General features: G+C 40.3%; 1 protein-coding gene across 1 annotated transcript in view; it reads left to right on the top strand.

The window, feature by feature from the left end:
* RAB4A (RAB4A, member RAS oncogene family) overlaps positions 1-15,261 on the top strand; it is a 45,981-nt gene that overhangs the window by 13,597 nt on the left and 17,123 nt on the right. Inside the window, exons 2-3 of the mRNA XM_047088632.1 lie at positions 11,799-11,879; positions 14,078-14,192. Of these exons, the coding sequence (XP_046944588.1) occupies positions 11,799-11,879; positions 14,078-14,192 (196 nt within the window). The remainder of the gene's footprint in view (positions 1-11,798; positions 11,880-14,077; positions 14,193-15,261) is intronic.

Raw genomic sequence — 15,261 nt, 5'->3', positions numbered from 1 at the left:
CTTCAGTATCTCTTATCACAGGTGTTGGTGTCCCACACCCGCTGGTTGCCGAAGCCAGAAACCAAAGAATCCTCTCAGCTGGCCCCACTGTCCCAGCACGCCACATTTCTTCTGCCGGGAAGTGCAACGTGGAACCAGTCCTGTGGCCCGGGCCACCAGCCCTTGCCTCCTTTCTGACCTTTGGAAATCTTAAATGCCAAACCATTGCTCATGGGAGAAACTAGGAAGGCAAAGGCCATCTTGTCTGCTCACTATGACTTAATTTTCTGGAAGATTCAAGGTCATCGTTGGCAATCAATTGCTGAATAAGTGTGCTGTGCTCTTAGAGGCACTTCCTGGCTCATTTCCTGGTCCGTGGTTGCCTTTGCTGTGAGCCTTGCTGTGTCCTGAAGTTCACAGTCCTACTTAGTATATACGCTTCTAACCTGCTCTGGTCTGAGAAGTTCGAGGTTCTTGAAAGGAATGTAAAGACAAGTCAGCAAGTCCCCAGTGAGTGAGCTTTCTCCCATAGAGTTAATCCTTTGGCTCTCTGTTAGCTATTTCACTTGGCATGGAGGCCATTTGTTCCTGATCTGTACTTTGTCCGTGTTCCTGAATTGCTGACTTTTAAACAGGAACTGATTTTTATTTATGTGATACCTTTCCTATTATCACATTTAAATTTCTTGTGAAAAATTAAAAGTACATTGGTAGCATATATTCATTTTAGATTTTCTACTTTGGGATATGGTCTTTCTCCCACTTCTAGGCTTAATTCATGCCAAGGAAACCCTCATCAGGTGAATGTAATTATCATAGATTCGATGCAGAAAACTTCTTTGTGATTTTGAGCCCCCAAGTTAGCAACCGTTATAATAAAACTACATCAGGTCTGCTTGAAGTAAACCTAATTATTTCACAAGTTCTCTTTAGGTTATCTTATACAACCCACCTGGGCATTTTTCCTTCCTTAATTACTCTGTAATATGGTTAGTTACCTGCTCCTAATTAAAGCCTTTTGTAGCCGTTAAGCACCGTCCGCTTGACATATAAAACGTATATGTACTTTATATTTGATGTGTATGTCCTTCAGTTTCAAAGAGAAAAAGAAAGTAAAACCCCACGGTGATAAAAACAAAATAAGTCAGTAAAATCAATTCAAATTCTACCCTGCCATGGACATGGGGGCATGAGGCCATCAGACCTCAAATACTACCTCTCTGAAGAGAGAACATCAGGCTGTACTCCTGACCCCGGGGTTGAACATGAGCACACGGGGCTCCCGTCTCCTGGTGCTCAGTTACAAGGAGGTGTGTGAAATCCAGATCCCCTTGTAAACAGGAGGGGCATTAACTGAAACTCCTCACGGAGTTGGAGTCTTCTCACCTACAAAGAATAACTCATTACCCATTGTGGTGCTTGGTTTTATCTGTGTTAGCCAAACACCTCTATCTCCAGGCAGAAAATAACATACTGACTGGACCGCTTGGCTTTGTAGCTGCCCTCCTTCCTCCTGGGTACCATTTCCTTCTTGAAGCACATCCGTTGGTAACTCTTCCAGTTTAGGACTGTGCATAGTAAACTTATAGAATCATTATTTGATATGTTACCTATTCTTTTTTTTTTTAATTTTTAATTTCTATTTATTTTGAGAGAAGGAGACAGAGAGGGAGCACATGCAAGCACAGGGGAGGGGCAGAGAGAGAGGGAGAGAGAGAATCCCAAGCAGGCCCCATGCAGTCAGCACACAGCCTGACATGGGGCTCAATCCCCCCAAACCCAGGATCGTGACCCAAGCCAAAATCAAGAGTCAGATGCTTAACCAACTGAGCCACTCAGGCGTCCCTATTGTTTTATTTTTTATAAAGCTTTTTATCTTGAGATAATTATAGATTCATATGCAGTTTTAAGCAAAATTACAGAGATCTCATGTCCCCTTTGTGTTTTTCCCTGGTGGTAACATCTCGAAAAACTTGTAAGACACCACAACCAGGATATTGATGTGGCCACAGCTGCAGGTACAAAACATTCCTATCAGCACAAAGATCTATTGCCCTTTATAGGCACACACTCTTCCTTCCTGCCCCCACCCCCTCTGGAGACCCTGGCAACTACTAATCTGTTCTTTATTTCTATAATCTTGTCACTTCAACGATGCTATATAAATGGAATCATGCATGCATTGCGTAATGTCTTGGGATTGACTTTTTCATTCAGTGTATTTCTCTGGCGATTCCTCCAGGTGCCTGCATATGCCAACGGTTCATTCCTTTTTACTGCCCAGTAGGATTCCCTGGTATGAATGTACTAGAGTTTGTTCACCTGTTGAAGAGCATCAGCTTGTTTCCAGCTTGGGGCTATTACAAATAAAACTGCTACAAACATTCATGTGCAGGGTTTTGTGTGAACATAAACCTTAATTTTTCTGGGATAGATGCCTGGGAATGCAATTGCTGAGTGATACGGTAGTTGCGCGTGTAGTTTTTTAAAAACTGCTATTTTCCAAAGCAGCTACACCGTTTTACATTTCCACCAGCAGTGTGTGAGTGATCTGGGTTCCGAGCATTCTTGCCAGCATTTGGTGCTATCACTATTTTTTATTTTAGCCGTTCTGATAGGTGTGTAACAATACCTCACTACTGGTTTTAATTTGCATTTCCCTGATGAATGGTTAATGATGAGAGACATATTTTCACATGCTTATTTGCCATTTCTCTATCTTTTCAGTGAAATATCTCTTCGTATTATGTGCATTTTCTAATTGGATTATTTGAGTTTTTATTGTGGAGTTTTGAGAGTTGTTTGTTTGTTTGTTTAACGCATATAACCTAGATGCTAGTCCTTTGTTGGATATATGTTTTGCAATCTTCCTTCCATCCTGTAGCTTATCTTTTCATTCTCCCAACAAAACTTTCTACAAAGCAAAAGTTTTCAGTCTTGAGGAAGACCATTTGATCAGTTTTTCCTTTTCTGGCTTGTTTTGGTTTTTGTTGTTGTTGTTGTTGTTGTTGTTTTTCCGAGTCAAGTCTAAAAACTCTTTGCTTTTTCCATAGATCATGAAGAATTTTCTCCTAATTTTTCCTAAAAGTTTTATAGTATGATGTTTTACCTTTAGGTCTGTGATCTGTTTTGAATTAATTTTGCATAAGGCATGAGACTTAAGTCAAGTGTCATTTTTTCCCCTTATAGATGCCCAGTTGCCACAGCACTATGTGTTGAAAAGGCTAACTTTCTGGCACTGAATTACTTTTGCAGTTTTAACATCAGTTGGATGACTTCGTGTACGTCTATTTCTGGGTTCTAGATTCTGTTCCATTGATATGTGTCTCCTCATGTCAATACCATTCAGTCATGATTACTGTAGCTACATCATAAATTTTCAAATCAGGTACAGTGGTTCCTTCCACTTTATTCTTCTTTTTCAAAGGTGTTTCATCTATTCTAGTTCCTTTGTCTTTCCATATAAATTCTAGAATAAGCTTGTCTGTATGTACCAAAAAGTCTTGCTAGATTTCTAGTAGAAACTATTAAACATATGTATCAATTTAGGGAGAATTGACATCTTTACTGTGTCCAGTCTTCTAATCCATGAACATGGTATATCTCTCCCTTTATTTAGATTTATTTTGGGTTTTTTTCCATTATCATTGTATACTTGTCAGTATAGAAGTCCTTTACATGTTTTCTTATATTGAGACCTAAGTATATTTTTTGAGTGATTGTGAGTGGCATTATATTTTTAATTTTGATGCCCACGTGTGTGCTGTTAGTATTAGAAATACAGTTGATTTTTATATTCTCTAATCTTCACCTTGATGAATTCGCTTATTGATTGTAGGAGGTTGTTTTGTTTGAGAGTCCTTGGGTTTTCTATGTATACCGCCATATCATCTGCCAATAGGAACAGTTTTATTTCTTCTTGATCTGTGTGGCTTCATTTCCCTTTCATGTCTTATTGTCCTGGCTGGAACTTCCTGTATGATACTGAATAATAGTGGCGGGAGCAGATATCCTTACTGTGTTCCTCATCTCGGGGGGGGGGGGGGGAGTAATCTTTCATCATTGAGTATAAGGTTAGCTGTACAATTTTTGAAATGTTCTTGATCAATTTGAGGAAGTTCCATATTTATTTTTTTGAGGGTTTTATCCCAAGTGAGCGTTGACTCTTGTGAAATGCTTTTTCTGCACCAGTTGGTATGATCGGCTGGCTGACTTCTTTTTAGCCTAAATAGAGTAGCGACATTGATTTTCAAATATTGAACCATCCTTTTATCCCTGAAATAAAGCCTACTTGGTCATAGTATATAATTTTATTTAAATTTGTAAATGTAAACATTACCGAATTCAGTTTCCTAGTATTTTGTTAAGGATTCGTGAGAGATATTGTTCTGTAGTATGTTTTGTTTTAATACTGCCTTCTTCCGGTTTTGGTGTCACTGTAATATATGTAAATAAAAATTTTTAATATTTTTATAATATGCAATTATGTATTTAATAATACATACTTAATATATTTTTAAGCTTAAAATATGTATATAAAACAACATATTTAATATATAACATTAAATATATAACATTAAAATATTTAAATAAAAATGTATAATAAATTAGGTAATAATAAATATCAGCTTCATAAAATGACTTGGGAAGGGTTCCCTCTTCTATTTTCTCAAAGAGGTTATATGGAATTGTGTTCTTTTTTAAATATTTGGTAGAATTCTCTAGTGAAAGCATCTCAGCCTGAATATTCCTTTTTTGTGAGTTTTAAAATCACAGATTCAATTTCGTTAGTCACTGGAGAGCTATTCAAATTGTCTATTTTATGTTGGGTGAGTTGTGGTACTTTGTGTTCTCAAGGAATTGGTCCATCTCATCTAAGCTGTCGAATTAATGTGTATAGAGTTGTTCGTGTTATTCCTTTGTTATCTTTTTGATGTCTGCAGGGTCTCTGGTGACATGCCCTGTATCATCCCTGAGATTGACTATTTGTGTCTTTTTTTCCTTGTTATAGAAATGGATTAAAGATGGCCCTGTATATTGGTCCCTCTGTTGTTTTCTTTCTCCTGGCAAGCTGGGACATCAGTTGAGAGTCTACCAGCACTAACCTCAAATTCTTACACACTCAGTTGCTTAAAATTCAGCCCAAATAAGCATATTTTTAGCCATTTAGAGACTTCCTGCTTTGCATACCCTGTGAAATTACATGCACCATCTGCTAACCTTTGACAAACTCAAGGGCTATGAAGGATCTCAAGCTGCTAGCTGCCCCACCAGACTGCTGGCGACATCATCTAGACACATAAATCCCCTCTCAAATCCCTTCTCCCCCAAAAGTCCCCTTGCCCTATTCCCCTTCTGGGCATCTTGTCTGGACGTTCTCCTGCTGAGAGGGATATCCCCTCCGATGCAGCCTGTCCAAGTGTGCCCAAAAAAGTTTATTGTGCCACCTCACAGTCTTGCCTTTTTCCTTGGTCAGACCTCAATTCCTTGAACTCATTACGGTTTTGCCAGAAGCTTATCAATTTTATTGATCTTTTCAAGGAGCCAGCTTTTGTTCATGGGTTTTCTCTTTTGTTCTCCTATTTTCAGTTTCATTGATTTCTGCTCTTTATTATTTCCTTCCTCCTGCTTGATTTTGCTCTTCTTTTTCTAGGTTCTTGAGTTAGGGAACGTAGATAATTGCTTGTGACTTTCTTTTTTTCCTAATGTATGCATTTAGCGCTCCAAGTTCACCTCTCGGCACTGCTTTTGCTGTATCCCACAAAGTTTGATAGGATGTGTTTTTTTTTCCATTCGGCCCAATATACTTTTTCGATTTCCCGCGAGACTGCTTTAAATCATAGATTATTTAGAAGTGAATTATTTAGGAGCACCTGGGTAGCTCGGTGGGTTGAGCGTCCAACTCTTGATTTTGGCTCCGGTCATGATCCCGGAGTTGTGGGGATTGAGCTCCACATCAGGCTCTGTGCTCAGCATGGAGCCTGCTTAAGATTCTCTCTCTGTCTCTCTTTGTTTTCTCTTTCTCTGTCCCTCTTCCCCGCTCGAATTCTCTCTTTCTCTCAAATAAAAATTAAATAAATGTTAAAATTTTTTTAAAGAAGTGGATTATTTATAAGTATCCAAGTATTTGGAAATATTCCTTCCGTCTTCATCTTATTGATTTGTAGTTTGATTACATTGTGGTTGTAGAACACATTGTATATGATTTCAGTTCATTTAAATGTGTTGAGGTTTGTTTTACGGCCCAGGATATAGTCTAACTTGATGGGTCCCTGAAAAGAATGTGTGTGCTCCTGTTGGGTGGCATATTCTATAAATGCCAGCTGGGTCCGGTTGGTTTACTGTGTTTTTGTTCTTTATGCTTGCTGATTTTCGGTCTCGTTCTCTTGGTTGTGAAGAACTCTCAGTGGTGTTGAAGTCTCCAACCATAATTGTGGGTTTCTCTGTTTTTCCTTTAAGTTCTCTCAGTTTTTGCTTGATAAGCTTTTTAGCTCTGTGATATACACATTTAGGATTCCTAGTCTTTTTTTTTTTTTTTTTTTTTGAGATATAAATGACATAGCATTGTATTAGTTGAAGGTGTGGATTCCTGCGTCTTACTGGTCGATTTATCCTTTTATCGTTATGTAATAACCCTTTTGGTCGTAGGCAGTTTCTTTGCTATGAAGTCTGTTTTACCTGATAATAATATTGCTTTCCTTTGATTAATGTTTGCATGATACGGCTTTTTCTGTCCTTTCACCTTCAGCCTCCCTGGGTCATTATAATCAAAGTGAATTTCTTGTAGACAGCCAATAGTTATGGCATATTTTTAATCTAATCTGCCAATTTTTGTCTCTTAATTGCTACATGTATACATTACCCAATTATTGTAATTACTGATATATTAGGACTTATTTTTGCCATTTTTTATTCTGTTTTTCATTTCTCTTTCCAGTGTTCCTGTGGTTTATGTGAACATTTTTAAGAATTCTTTTTTATTTATGTATACTATTTTTGAGCATCTCTCTTTGTATAGCTTGTTTAGCGGTCGCTCTAAGTATTACATCGTATATACATCTCAGTCTACTGGTGTCACCACTGTATGCATTTGAGGGAAATATAAAAACCTTATCTTCTTTGACATCCCTTTACAGTAACCCACCTTTAACAAAATTGTCTGAAATGTTTCCTGCACTCATATTTAGAATCACATTGGACAGTGTTAATCATTGTTGCTTAAATAGCCAGACATAATTTAGAAAACTCAACAGGACAAGAAGAAAAAGCCTATTGTAGTTATCCATGGTTTTGTGTCCCATGGTCCTCCTTCCTTTGAGGATAGGTCTGTTGCTGACAAATTCTGTAGTGTTCCTGCCCCCCTCCCCAAGAACGTCTCGATTCCCCCCTTCATTCCAGAAGGTCACTTTCACCATATATAAGATTCTGGCTAGAGAGTTCTTCTGTTCCAGCCCTTGAAAAATATTGTGCCACTTCTTTCTGGCCTCTCTGGTTTTTGATGAAAACTCTGCTGTCATTTGGATGACTTTTTTCCCTGTTAGGTAAGCTGTGATTTTCTCTGGCCTGTCATTTTTCTCTGGCTGCTTTCAAGATTTTTTTTCTTTGTCTTTAGCTTTCAGAAGTTTAGTTATGATGTACATTGGCATGGATTTATCTGGATTCATCTTCTCTGTGATTTACTCAGCTTTTCAAATCTGGGCTTATGTCCCTTGCCCGATTGAGAAAGTTTTCAGCCATTGATTCGTTGAGCATCTCTGCAACCTTGTTGTCTTTTTCCTCTCCTTTTCTGACTCCAGTGACACAAATATTAGAGCTTTTTTTTTAGAGTCTCAAAGGTCTGTGAGGCTCTACTTATATACTTTCAGTCTATTTTCTCTTTGTTGTTCAGAATTGGATATTTTCTATCGTTTTGTCGTCCAGTTCACCAATTGTTTCCCTGCCCCTTTCCATTTTGCTGTTGAGCCCATCTGCTGAACTATGTATTTCAGTTACTGTATTTTTCAATTCTAAAATTTCTATCTGATGGTTCTTCCTTATGTTTTATTTCTTTGATAAGACCTTCTCTTTGCTGAAGATTTCTGTTTTTCATTTGTTTAAAGAGCAGTTAATGTGTAAAAGTTTTCTCTCTTGCTAGGTTGCCCTTGCCTAGTCCTATGGCCAGAGAGAGCTGACTTTTGTTTATGTTTTTTATTTAATGTTTATTTTTGAGAGAGAGAGGCAGAGCGTGAACAGGGAAGGAGCAGAGAGAGGGGGAGACACAGAATGTGAAGCAGGCTCCAGGCTTTTAAGTTATACTGAGCAGGAGGAATAGGGAAAAGTCTCCTATTCTATCTCTTGGAAGCAAAAGTCTACCGTGGCATTGAGTATAATAGTGCATGCATTGAATTCTACATTAGACAGTTTTTGGTTTTGTGCTCCTTCCTTCAATACTGGGAAGGTATTATCTCATTGCCTTCTCCTGTTTGGGGTAAGAAACTTAGTTTCTTTATAGGGAGTTTTTCCATTCTTTCTGATCGCCTTTATAGTGTTTGTCTATAGTTTCACTATGGTAATGAGGTGTTTAAGTGTGGATTTACTCTCCCTGACAGTCCCGTATCTGGGCCCCTACTGCTTTTTTTCTGTTTCTTCTCTGTTCCAAGCGTCTAGAATTTTCCTTTCTTTCCTGAAAACTCCGCTGTGCATTTTTTGGGGGGGTGGGGGGGAGCGGGAATGTGATCTATTTTATCCAGCATTTCTAGATGGTGACACAAAAGGGTTTTCCAGCAAAAGGGTTTTCCACTAAAGCATGAATATTTAACCTGTTTGAGCTACAAGACAGAGTATAAAGAGTTTTTGGAGGAGCTTTTACATCTGGAAACTACATATCTTTTGTCCAGCAAGGTGCAGCTCAGTGGATATGTTACCCTTTTGCCTTTTGGGGCTATGGGACAATCCGGGTAGCAGTTACCATAGTAAAGTACATTTAGCAAAATTTCCAAAGGAGAAGAAAACAGTGGAACAAGAGTCAAGCCAAAGTCTGTGTTTAGCTGTCCGAGTTTTTGTTCCAGGAGCACGTAGATTTGTGATCCTCATTTTTCCGTGTAGACATAACACATAAACATTTCAATTTGCGTATACAGATTCTTTTCTTTTTCAGTACTTACTGTTGTCTGCATATTGGCAGCATCTTTATTTAGCCCTCACCCTTTTCTGTTTCTAACTTATAGGGTTGACTCTCGAACAACACAGGGGCAAAGGGTGCCAACCCTCCGGACAGTTGAAAACCTTCATATAAATTTGACCACTCAAAAACTTAACTACTAATGTCCTCCTATTGACGGGGAGCCTTACTGATAACATAAAATACCAGTTGACACGTATTTTCTATACTGTACGTGTTATATATCACATTCTTATGATTAGGCAAGCTAGAGAAAAGAAAATGCTACTAAGAATATCACAAGGAAGAGAAAATACGTTTACAGTACCGTACTGTTAAAAAGATCCACACGTAAGTGGACGCACTCAGTTGTTCAAAGGTCAACTGCACAATGATTGGGCTTTATATCTTTTTTTTTTTTTTTTAATTTTTTTTTTCAACGTTTATTTATTTTTGGGACAGAGAGAGACAGAGCATGAACGGGGGAGGGGCAGAGAGAGAGGGAGACACAGAATCGGAAACAGGCTCCAGGCTCTGAGCCATCAGCCCAGAGCCCGACGCGGGGCTCGAACTCACGGACCGCGAGATCGTGACCTGGCTGAAGTCGGACGCTTAACCGACTGCGCCACCCAGGCGCCCCGATTGGGCTTTATATCTTAAGTAGAAGAAGATATTGAAAAAGATTGAAAGATTCCAGTGTTTTCATTTTAACCTGGCAATCCTAACCATCTTCCCTTCGACGTCTTAGGTTATAGAACCTGTTTGATGAAAATGATTAGATTTGGGATGTTTTAGTGTGTGTGTGTGTGTGTGTGTGTGTGTGGTAGAATTACGTTAAGATTTGCCATTCCCCCCATTTTTAAGTCTGCAGTTCATTTGCATTTAGCACATTCACATTGGAGTACAACCGTTACCACAGTCTGTCTCCAGAACTTTTTCATCTTTCCAAACTGATGCTCGTTTCCATTAAACAACACCTCCTCGTTTCCCCTCTTCCCCAGCCACTGGCAGCCACGCTTCTACTTTCTGTCTCGGAGTCTGATTACTCTAGGTACATTATAGAAATGGAATCATACAGTATTTCCCCTGTCGTGACTGGATTGTTTCCCTTAGCATAATGTCTTTGAGGTCCATCCGTGTTGTGACATGTCAGAATTTCCTCACTTTCAAGCCTGAGTAATATTCCGCTGTTTGTATACACCGTATTTTGTTTATCCATTTATTTATAAATAATGCTTCTTTTTGACTACTCTGAATAATGCTGCGATGAACCTGAATGTGCATGCTTTCAAAACACACAACGAGAAGCATAAAACTTGTTATTTTTAAGCGCCGACAATCCTGATAGCACTATCCACTAAGCTCATTGCCTGTAACCTTGTGGAAATCGTGAGAGGTTGAATCGGCTTAATCTGGGAGTGATGATGAATATAGGTCTTAAGAAACAGGGCTAGGCTAAGCTTCAGCAAAGAAATGGGCTGTTTGAGCTTCCTTGGGGGAAAGAGGGAGCCAGGGCTCGGAGCGCTTCGTCTGGGTTTTCAAAAGATGTATGGAGGCAACACTTTCAGAGGTGCAAACCAGGGAACCCACAGTACAGACTCATCAGGGCCACGCAATGAGTCCAGCAGCATGGGGGCTAGCGGTCGATGGGTTCTGATCAAAGTGGGAGGGGTCGGGGTGGGAGGGTCCTCTGCAGCACCTGGGCTCCGCATAACTCAAGTTCTTTGCTAACAGCAAAAGCAAAATGGATTATTAAGGCATCGTGGGGCTACCGATGCTACATCATGCTGATTAAATAACAAATTGCACTGGAGAGTCTTCATTTCCATTTCGTGTAAAATAATATCCCAAATTAAACATATTACTCTGTAAAGAAGAAATGAGAAATTCTTTCTACGCTGAATGAGACAAATTTCACCCTTGGAATACTGACTCAAACTTGGCTCAAGCTGTCCTTCCCACAAGTTACAGAAGCAAGACCACAAAAATCTGCAAGGGCGGGGGGAAGCGTACCTATTTTTTTATCTTTTTAAAAACTTTTTTTAATGTTTTTATTTTATTTTTGAGAGAGGGACAGAGTGCGAGTGGGGGAGGGACAGAGAGAGGAGGAGACAGAATCCGAAGCAGGCTCCACGCTCCGAGCTGTCAGCGCAAAGCCCGACACGGGGCTCGAACCCACAGAGTGCGAGATCACGACCTGAGCCGAAGTCGGACGCCCAACCGACTGAGCCACCCAGGCACCCCTGGAAAGCATACCTATTTTTAAAAGGAAAGGAGTGAACTTCTCAAAGCCTAGAAGTTTCCCAGGGTTTTCCGTTTGTACAGAAACACTTGAAATTTCTAGGCTATTTTTTCTTGTCACTGCTTATGCGTATTTCTTAGAATAGTGACTCGCAAAGGGACAAATTTTATACATTACAAGAACAGTCGCCAGACTTCCAACATGAAAGGAAGTTGTCCCAGGAGCACAGTTTGGGAAACCACTGAATTGGCATGTAAGCCAAATATCCAAGAGGTGAAAAGGTAAGTTGACACGTGTATTGTTGTTTTCACAGGGTAGTTACCTCTCTTTTCTGTTAGCAAGTCAGGTCTTACTAACTTTTCTTTTTTTTAATCATAGTCTAAGAATAAACATAGCACGTTTTAAAGGTTTTTTTCATAGTCTCTTTTTGTTTTTCAGATTTTTTGTTTAAGTTCTTGGTTATTGGAAATGCAGGAACTGGCAAGTCTTGCTTGCTTCATCAGTTTATAGAAAAAAAATGTAAGTGACATCAAATGGTCAGTGTTTCGTGCATGTTTTTTCTGAGAGTGCTCCCTTGCTCAGATTTGTTTGTAGTAAAACTTGTGAATATTATTTCAGCAAAGAGTTATAGTTTAAAATGTGTTAAAATAACGTTAAAAGTTTATGTCGTATTAAGCTTTCAGCAACATGCCTGTGGTTTTCGTCAAGTTATTTCAGTTTGATGATGGCTCATCATTCGGCATATTGTCATACCATCCATTTTCCCACATACTCAGATACATTCCAGACACTGAGCTACAACATGGTGAAGCGGAAGGCAAAGGAAGAATGTCATTCCCTGACAGGGAGCCAGCGCCCAAAAAGCCCTAGCGGCACATTGTAGATAAGCCAGTCATGTGGGGTCCTCGGCAGCCTTGTACTACAGTGAAGGCAGCTGTTGTCCTCAGTTCCGTTCCGCAGGTAAAAGGCGCAGGTTTAGAGAAGTGGGTGTGTGCTCTTGGGACGGTCATCCCACCACCTTGGGAGGGTAGTTGATTAGACTCAAGCCCGGACCTTTTGACCACAGACCCATCTTTTTGCCATTGACTTGGCGCTCTTTTGGTAAGGGAGGTTGGATTTTTTACTCCGACGTATTGTAAGAGACTTGTTAGACCTAGAGACCCTGAAAATAAACAGCGCTCTTAGAGCCATGGAAAGAATGGTGGGGAATGACCTGTTTCGCGGCAGGTGGGTAAAGGCACGGAAGCAGAATTAACTGCCCTTGCTGAAGTGGGGGTGGGTAAAATGGGCAAAGAGACGGCAGAGGGTATCCAGGCAAAGAGCTTTGAGGAGTAAAACTGTAGAAGCGTATTCTGCTATTTCCATTTTCAATCTCCAAGGACTTGTTGGAACCTCTGTCCAGTGACACGGGCCCAGCATGGATTAGTCACAGAGCCAGTCCTTACCGAGTGGAACACATATTCCCCCCCGGGGGCCCAGGCCCCCTCACAGGTTGCCAAGACTGCATTGTAGCATCTCAGAAGAGAAGGCCCCCAGGACATTGGGGCCCCCAGTGGCCACCTGCTTATTAATCCTTGTGTCCTCTCTCTGTGGCGAGCTCTCCCTTGATCATCCTCCCTTAAGGCCTCGCCACAGAGACCGGTACATGTGTGGTGTTAGTCCGCGTGGTCTAGAGCATCACGGGAAAGGTTTCAGTTTATTCCTCTCGTGGCCATGTTGTAATCAGGATGCCCTCCGACCTTAGCCATCACCCTTTGAGCCTTTTACTCCAAGGTTTCTCGGTGGCTTGAATTCTAGAACGTCCACACTAGCTCCACACTGTCTGGGGCAGGCTTGTGTGGTCAGTATGAACCTGTTTTGTGCACCCACACGCATGCACGCGCGCACACACACACACACACACACACCAGGAAACTCAGCACCCCGTCACGTGGCATCCCTGACTTTGGCCCTACGGCTGTAAAGTGGAAGCCAGTCATGGGCCGTGGAGCCATCCTCGGTGTTCATCACCACAGCGGTGTTCCTTCACAGACCGCTTACTCAGGGTGGGCTTAGCAAGCTGCTTATCTTGCCCGCCTCCTGGCACAGAGAGTATTGACTTCTCCCACAAGTTCACTCCACGTTATTGCCACACAGTACTAAAATCCACGATAATACGCATAGAGGCATTGGGTTTGGGGGTTGTTTTTGTTGTTGTTTTTGTTTTATCTTTTCCTCTTTTTCCCTTCATCTCTGGTGTCCATCAAGTTTCTTTTGGGGCTACAGTGTTTTTCCTCCCCTTTGATTTCTTTGGAATATTTATCCATTCAAATAGTGGGAATTCTCACCTCTTCATTACTGACTGAGGTGCAGTGGGCCGTAAGCCCTTTCGGGGGGCACCCGGGTATTTTATGCAGTCACCATTTGTGAGTACCCTCCCCGTGGACGGGTAGATGTGGTTCTCATGTGGTGTAGCCATTTCCAAGCCTAGACTTTAAAATGTATGGTTTATTTTGGGGGTCTTGCAAAAGAGTCTTATCGCCTCCTTCAGAAGAGGAAGTGTGTGTGTGTTCTGTTTAAAACAGTGAGTGCTTCGTATCAACTGACTGTTGGAAAAATGAAAGGCTACAGTAAATTACATTTCCATTGACTTTAACCCTTGATTTCACTTGTTTAAATCTGTAAGCCTGTTTCCTTAATGTTCTAAAATTAAATATCTTGTTCTTTTTCTTTTTCAGTCAAAGATGACTCAAATCATACAATAGGAGTGGAGTTTGGTTCAAAGATAATAAATGTTGGTGGTAAATATGTAAAGTTACAGATATGGGATACAGCAGGCCAAGAACGATTCAGGTAGCTTTCTCTCTAACTTAATAAAAATATTTGAAAATTGGATTTGAAATAACCAATTACAGTCTTTTAATATGTGTAGTTGTCTTCTCCCCTACACAGATTTCAGAACCTTCACCTCTGGAAGCTTAAAGAGCAGCTTCTTGTCTTAAAGGACTGTTTTCTCCAGGTGGCATTGACTTGCTAAAGAACACGTTAGAATCTTTTTTGAGCGAACACATCCTAATGTAGAGGCTGAGTTATTCTTTGGGACTAGCGAGTACATTTGGAGGATGTGACATTGTGTATTCTGCAGTATACTTTGAGATTAAAATTAAGGCAAAGTAATAGCACAACAATTTCTTCTCTTTCACTTTTAAAGGAGAATTTTTAAAAACCTCTTTTGCGGTTTTCTTTTGTTTTACATTAACTAGAGCACGTTCTGACGGCTGGTATACGTTCCACCAAATATTCTCTCCTGCACATTTTTATTACACTATAGTCATAACTGATGTTTGAAATTACGACCCCAGATCACTGCATAGGAGGTTACATGTTTAATAGTCTGTAACTACTAAAGCAAGAAAGTGGATTGATATTTTAGGTGTGTTTTTTGAACAGATACACAAAGTCAAAACAGAACGGATATTCACGGTCTTAAAATTCAGTTAAGTAAAACTCACTCTCACTATAAGCATTTCATTTCATTAAAGGCAGGAGTATATTATATTTTAAATGTTCAGTAATTGTTTGCTTCAGAAATATTGAAACCATTTTTAATCACGATCATTCTTCTGGAACCACTGATCAAACACGCAGACTTGTGTTTTCTCAGCCCCGAACCCTCACCGGAATGACTATAAAATAACAGAAATGGCATTAACTCGCAAACACCCAGAAAGGGAGGGTACGTGATTAGTGGATGGTGACTGACTAAAAGCTACATCTAAGTGCCCATAATGGGGGAGGCCAGGGAGCTGGAGGCCACGTCCTCCTGCTGAGTCCCAAGAAAGGTCAGGATTTGGGAGCTTCAGGTTCTACAGGAGGGAGGTTTAAAGTGTTTCTGTATGTGTGCACACACACACACACACAC

Source organism: Lynx rufus, unplaced genomic scaffold (genome assembly GCF_022079265.1).
Source record: "Lynx rufus isolate CCGP_SWC_20201006 ecotype Redwood Valley unplaced genomic scaffold, mLynRuf1.p SCAF_25, whole genome shotgun sequence".
In the NCBI taxonomy this organism is placed as follows: Eukaryota; Metazoa; Chordata; class Mammalia; order Carnivora; family Felidae; genus Lynx; species Lynx rufus.
The sequence above is the reverse complement of the archived record's forward strand: the minus strand, read 5'-3'. Positions and strand labels throughout refer to the sequence as shown.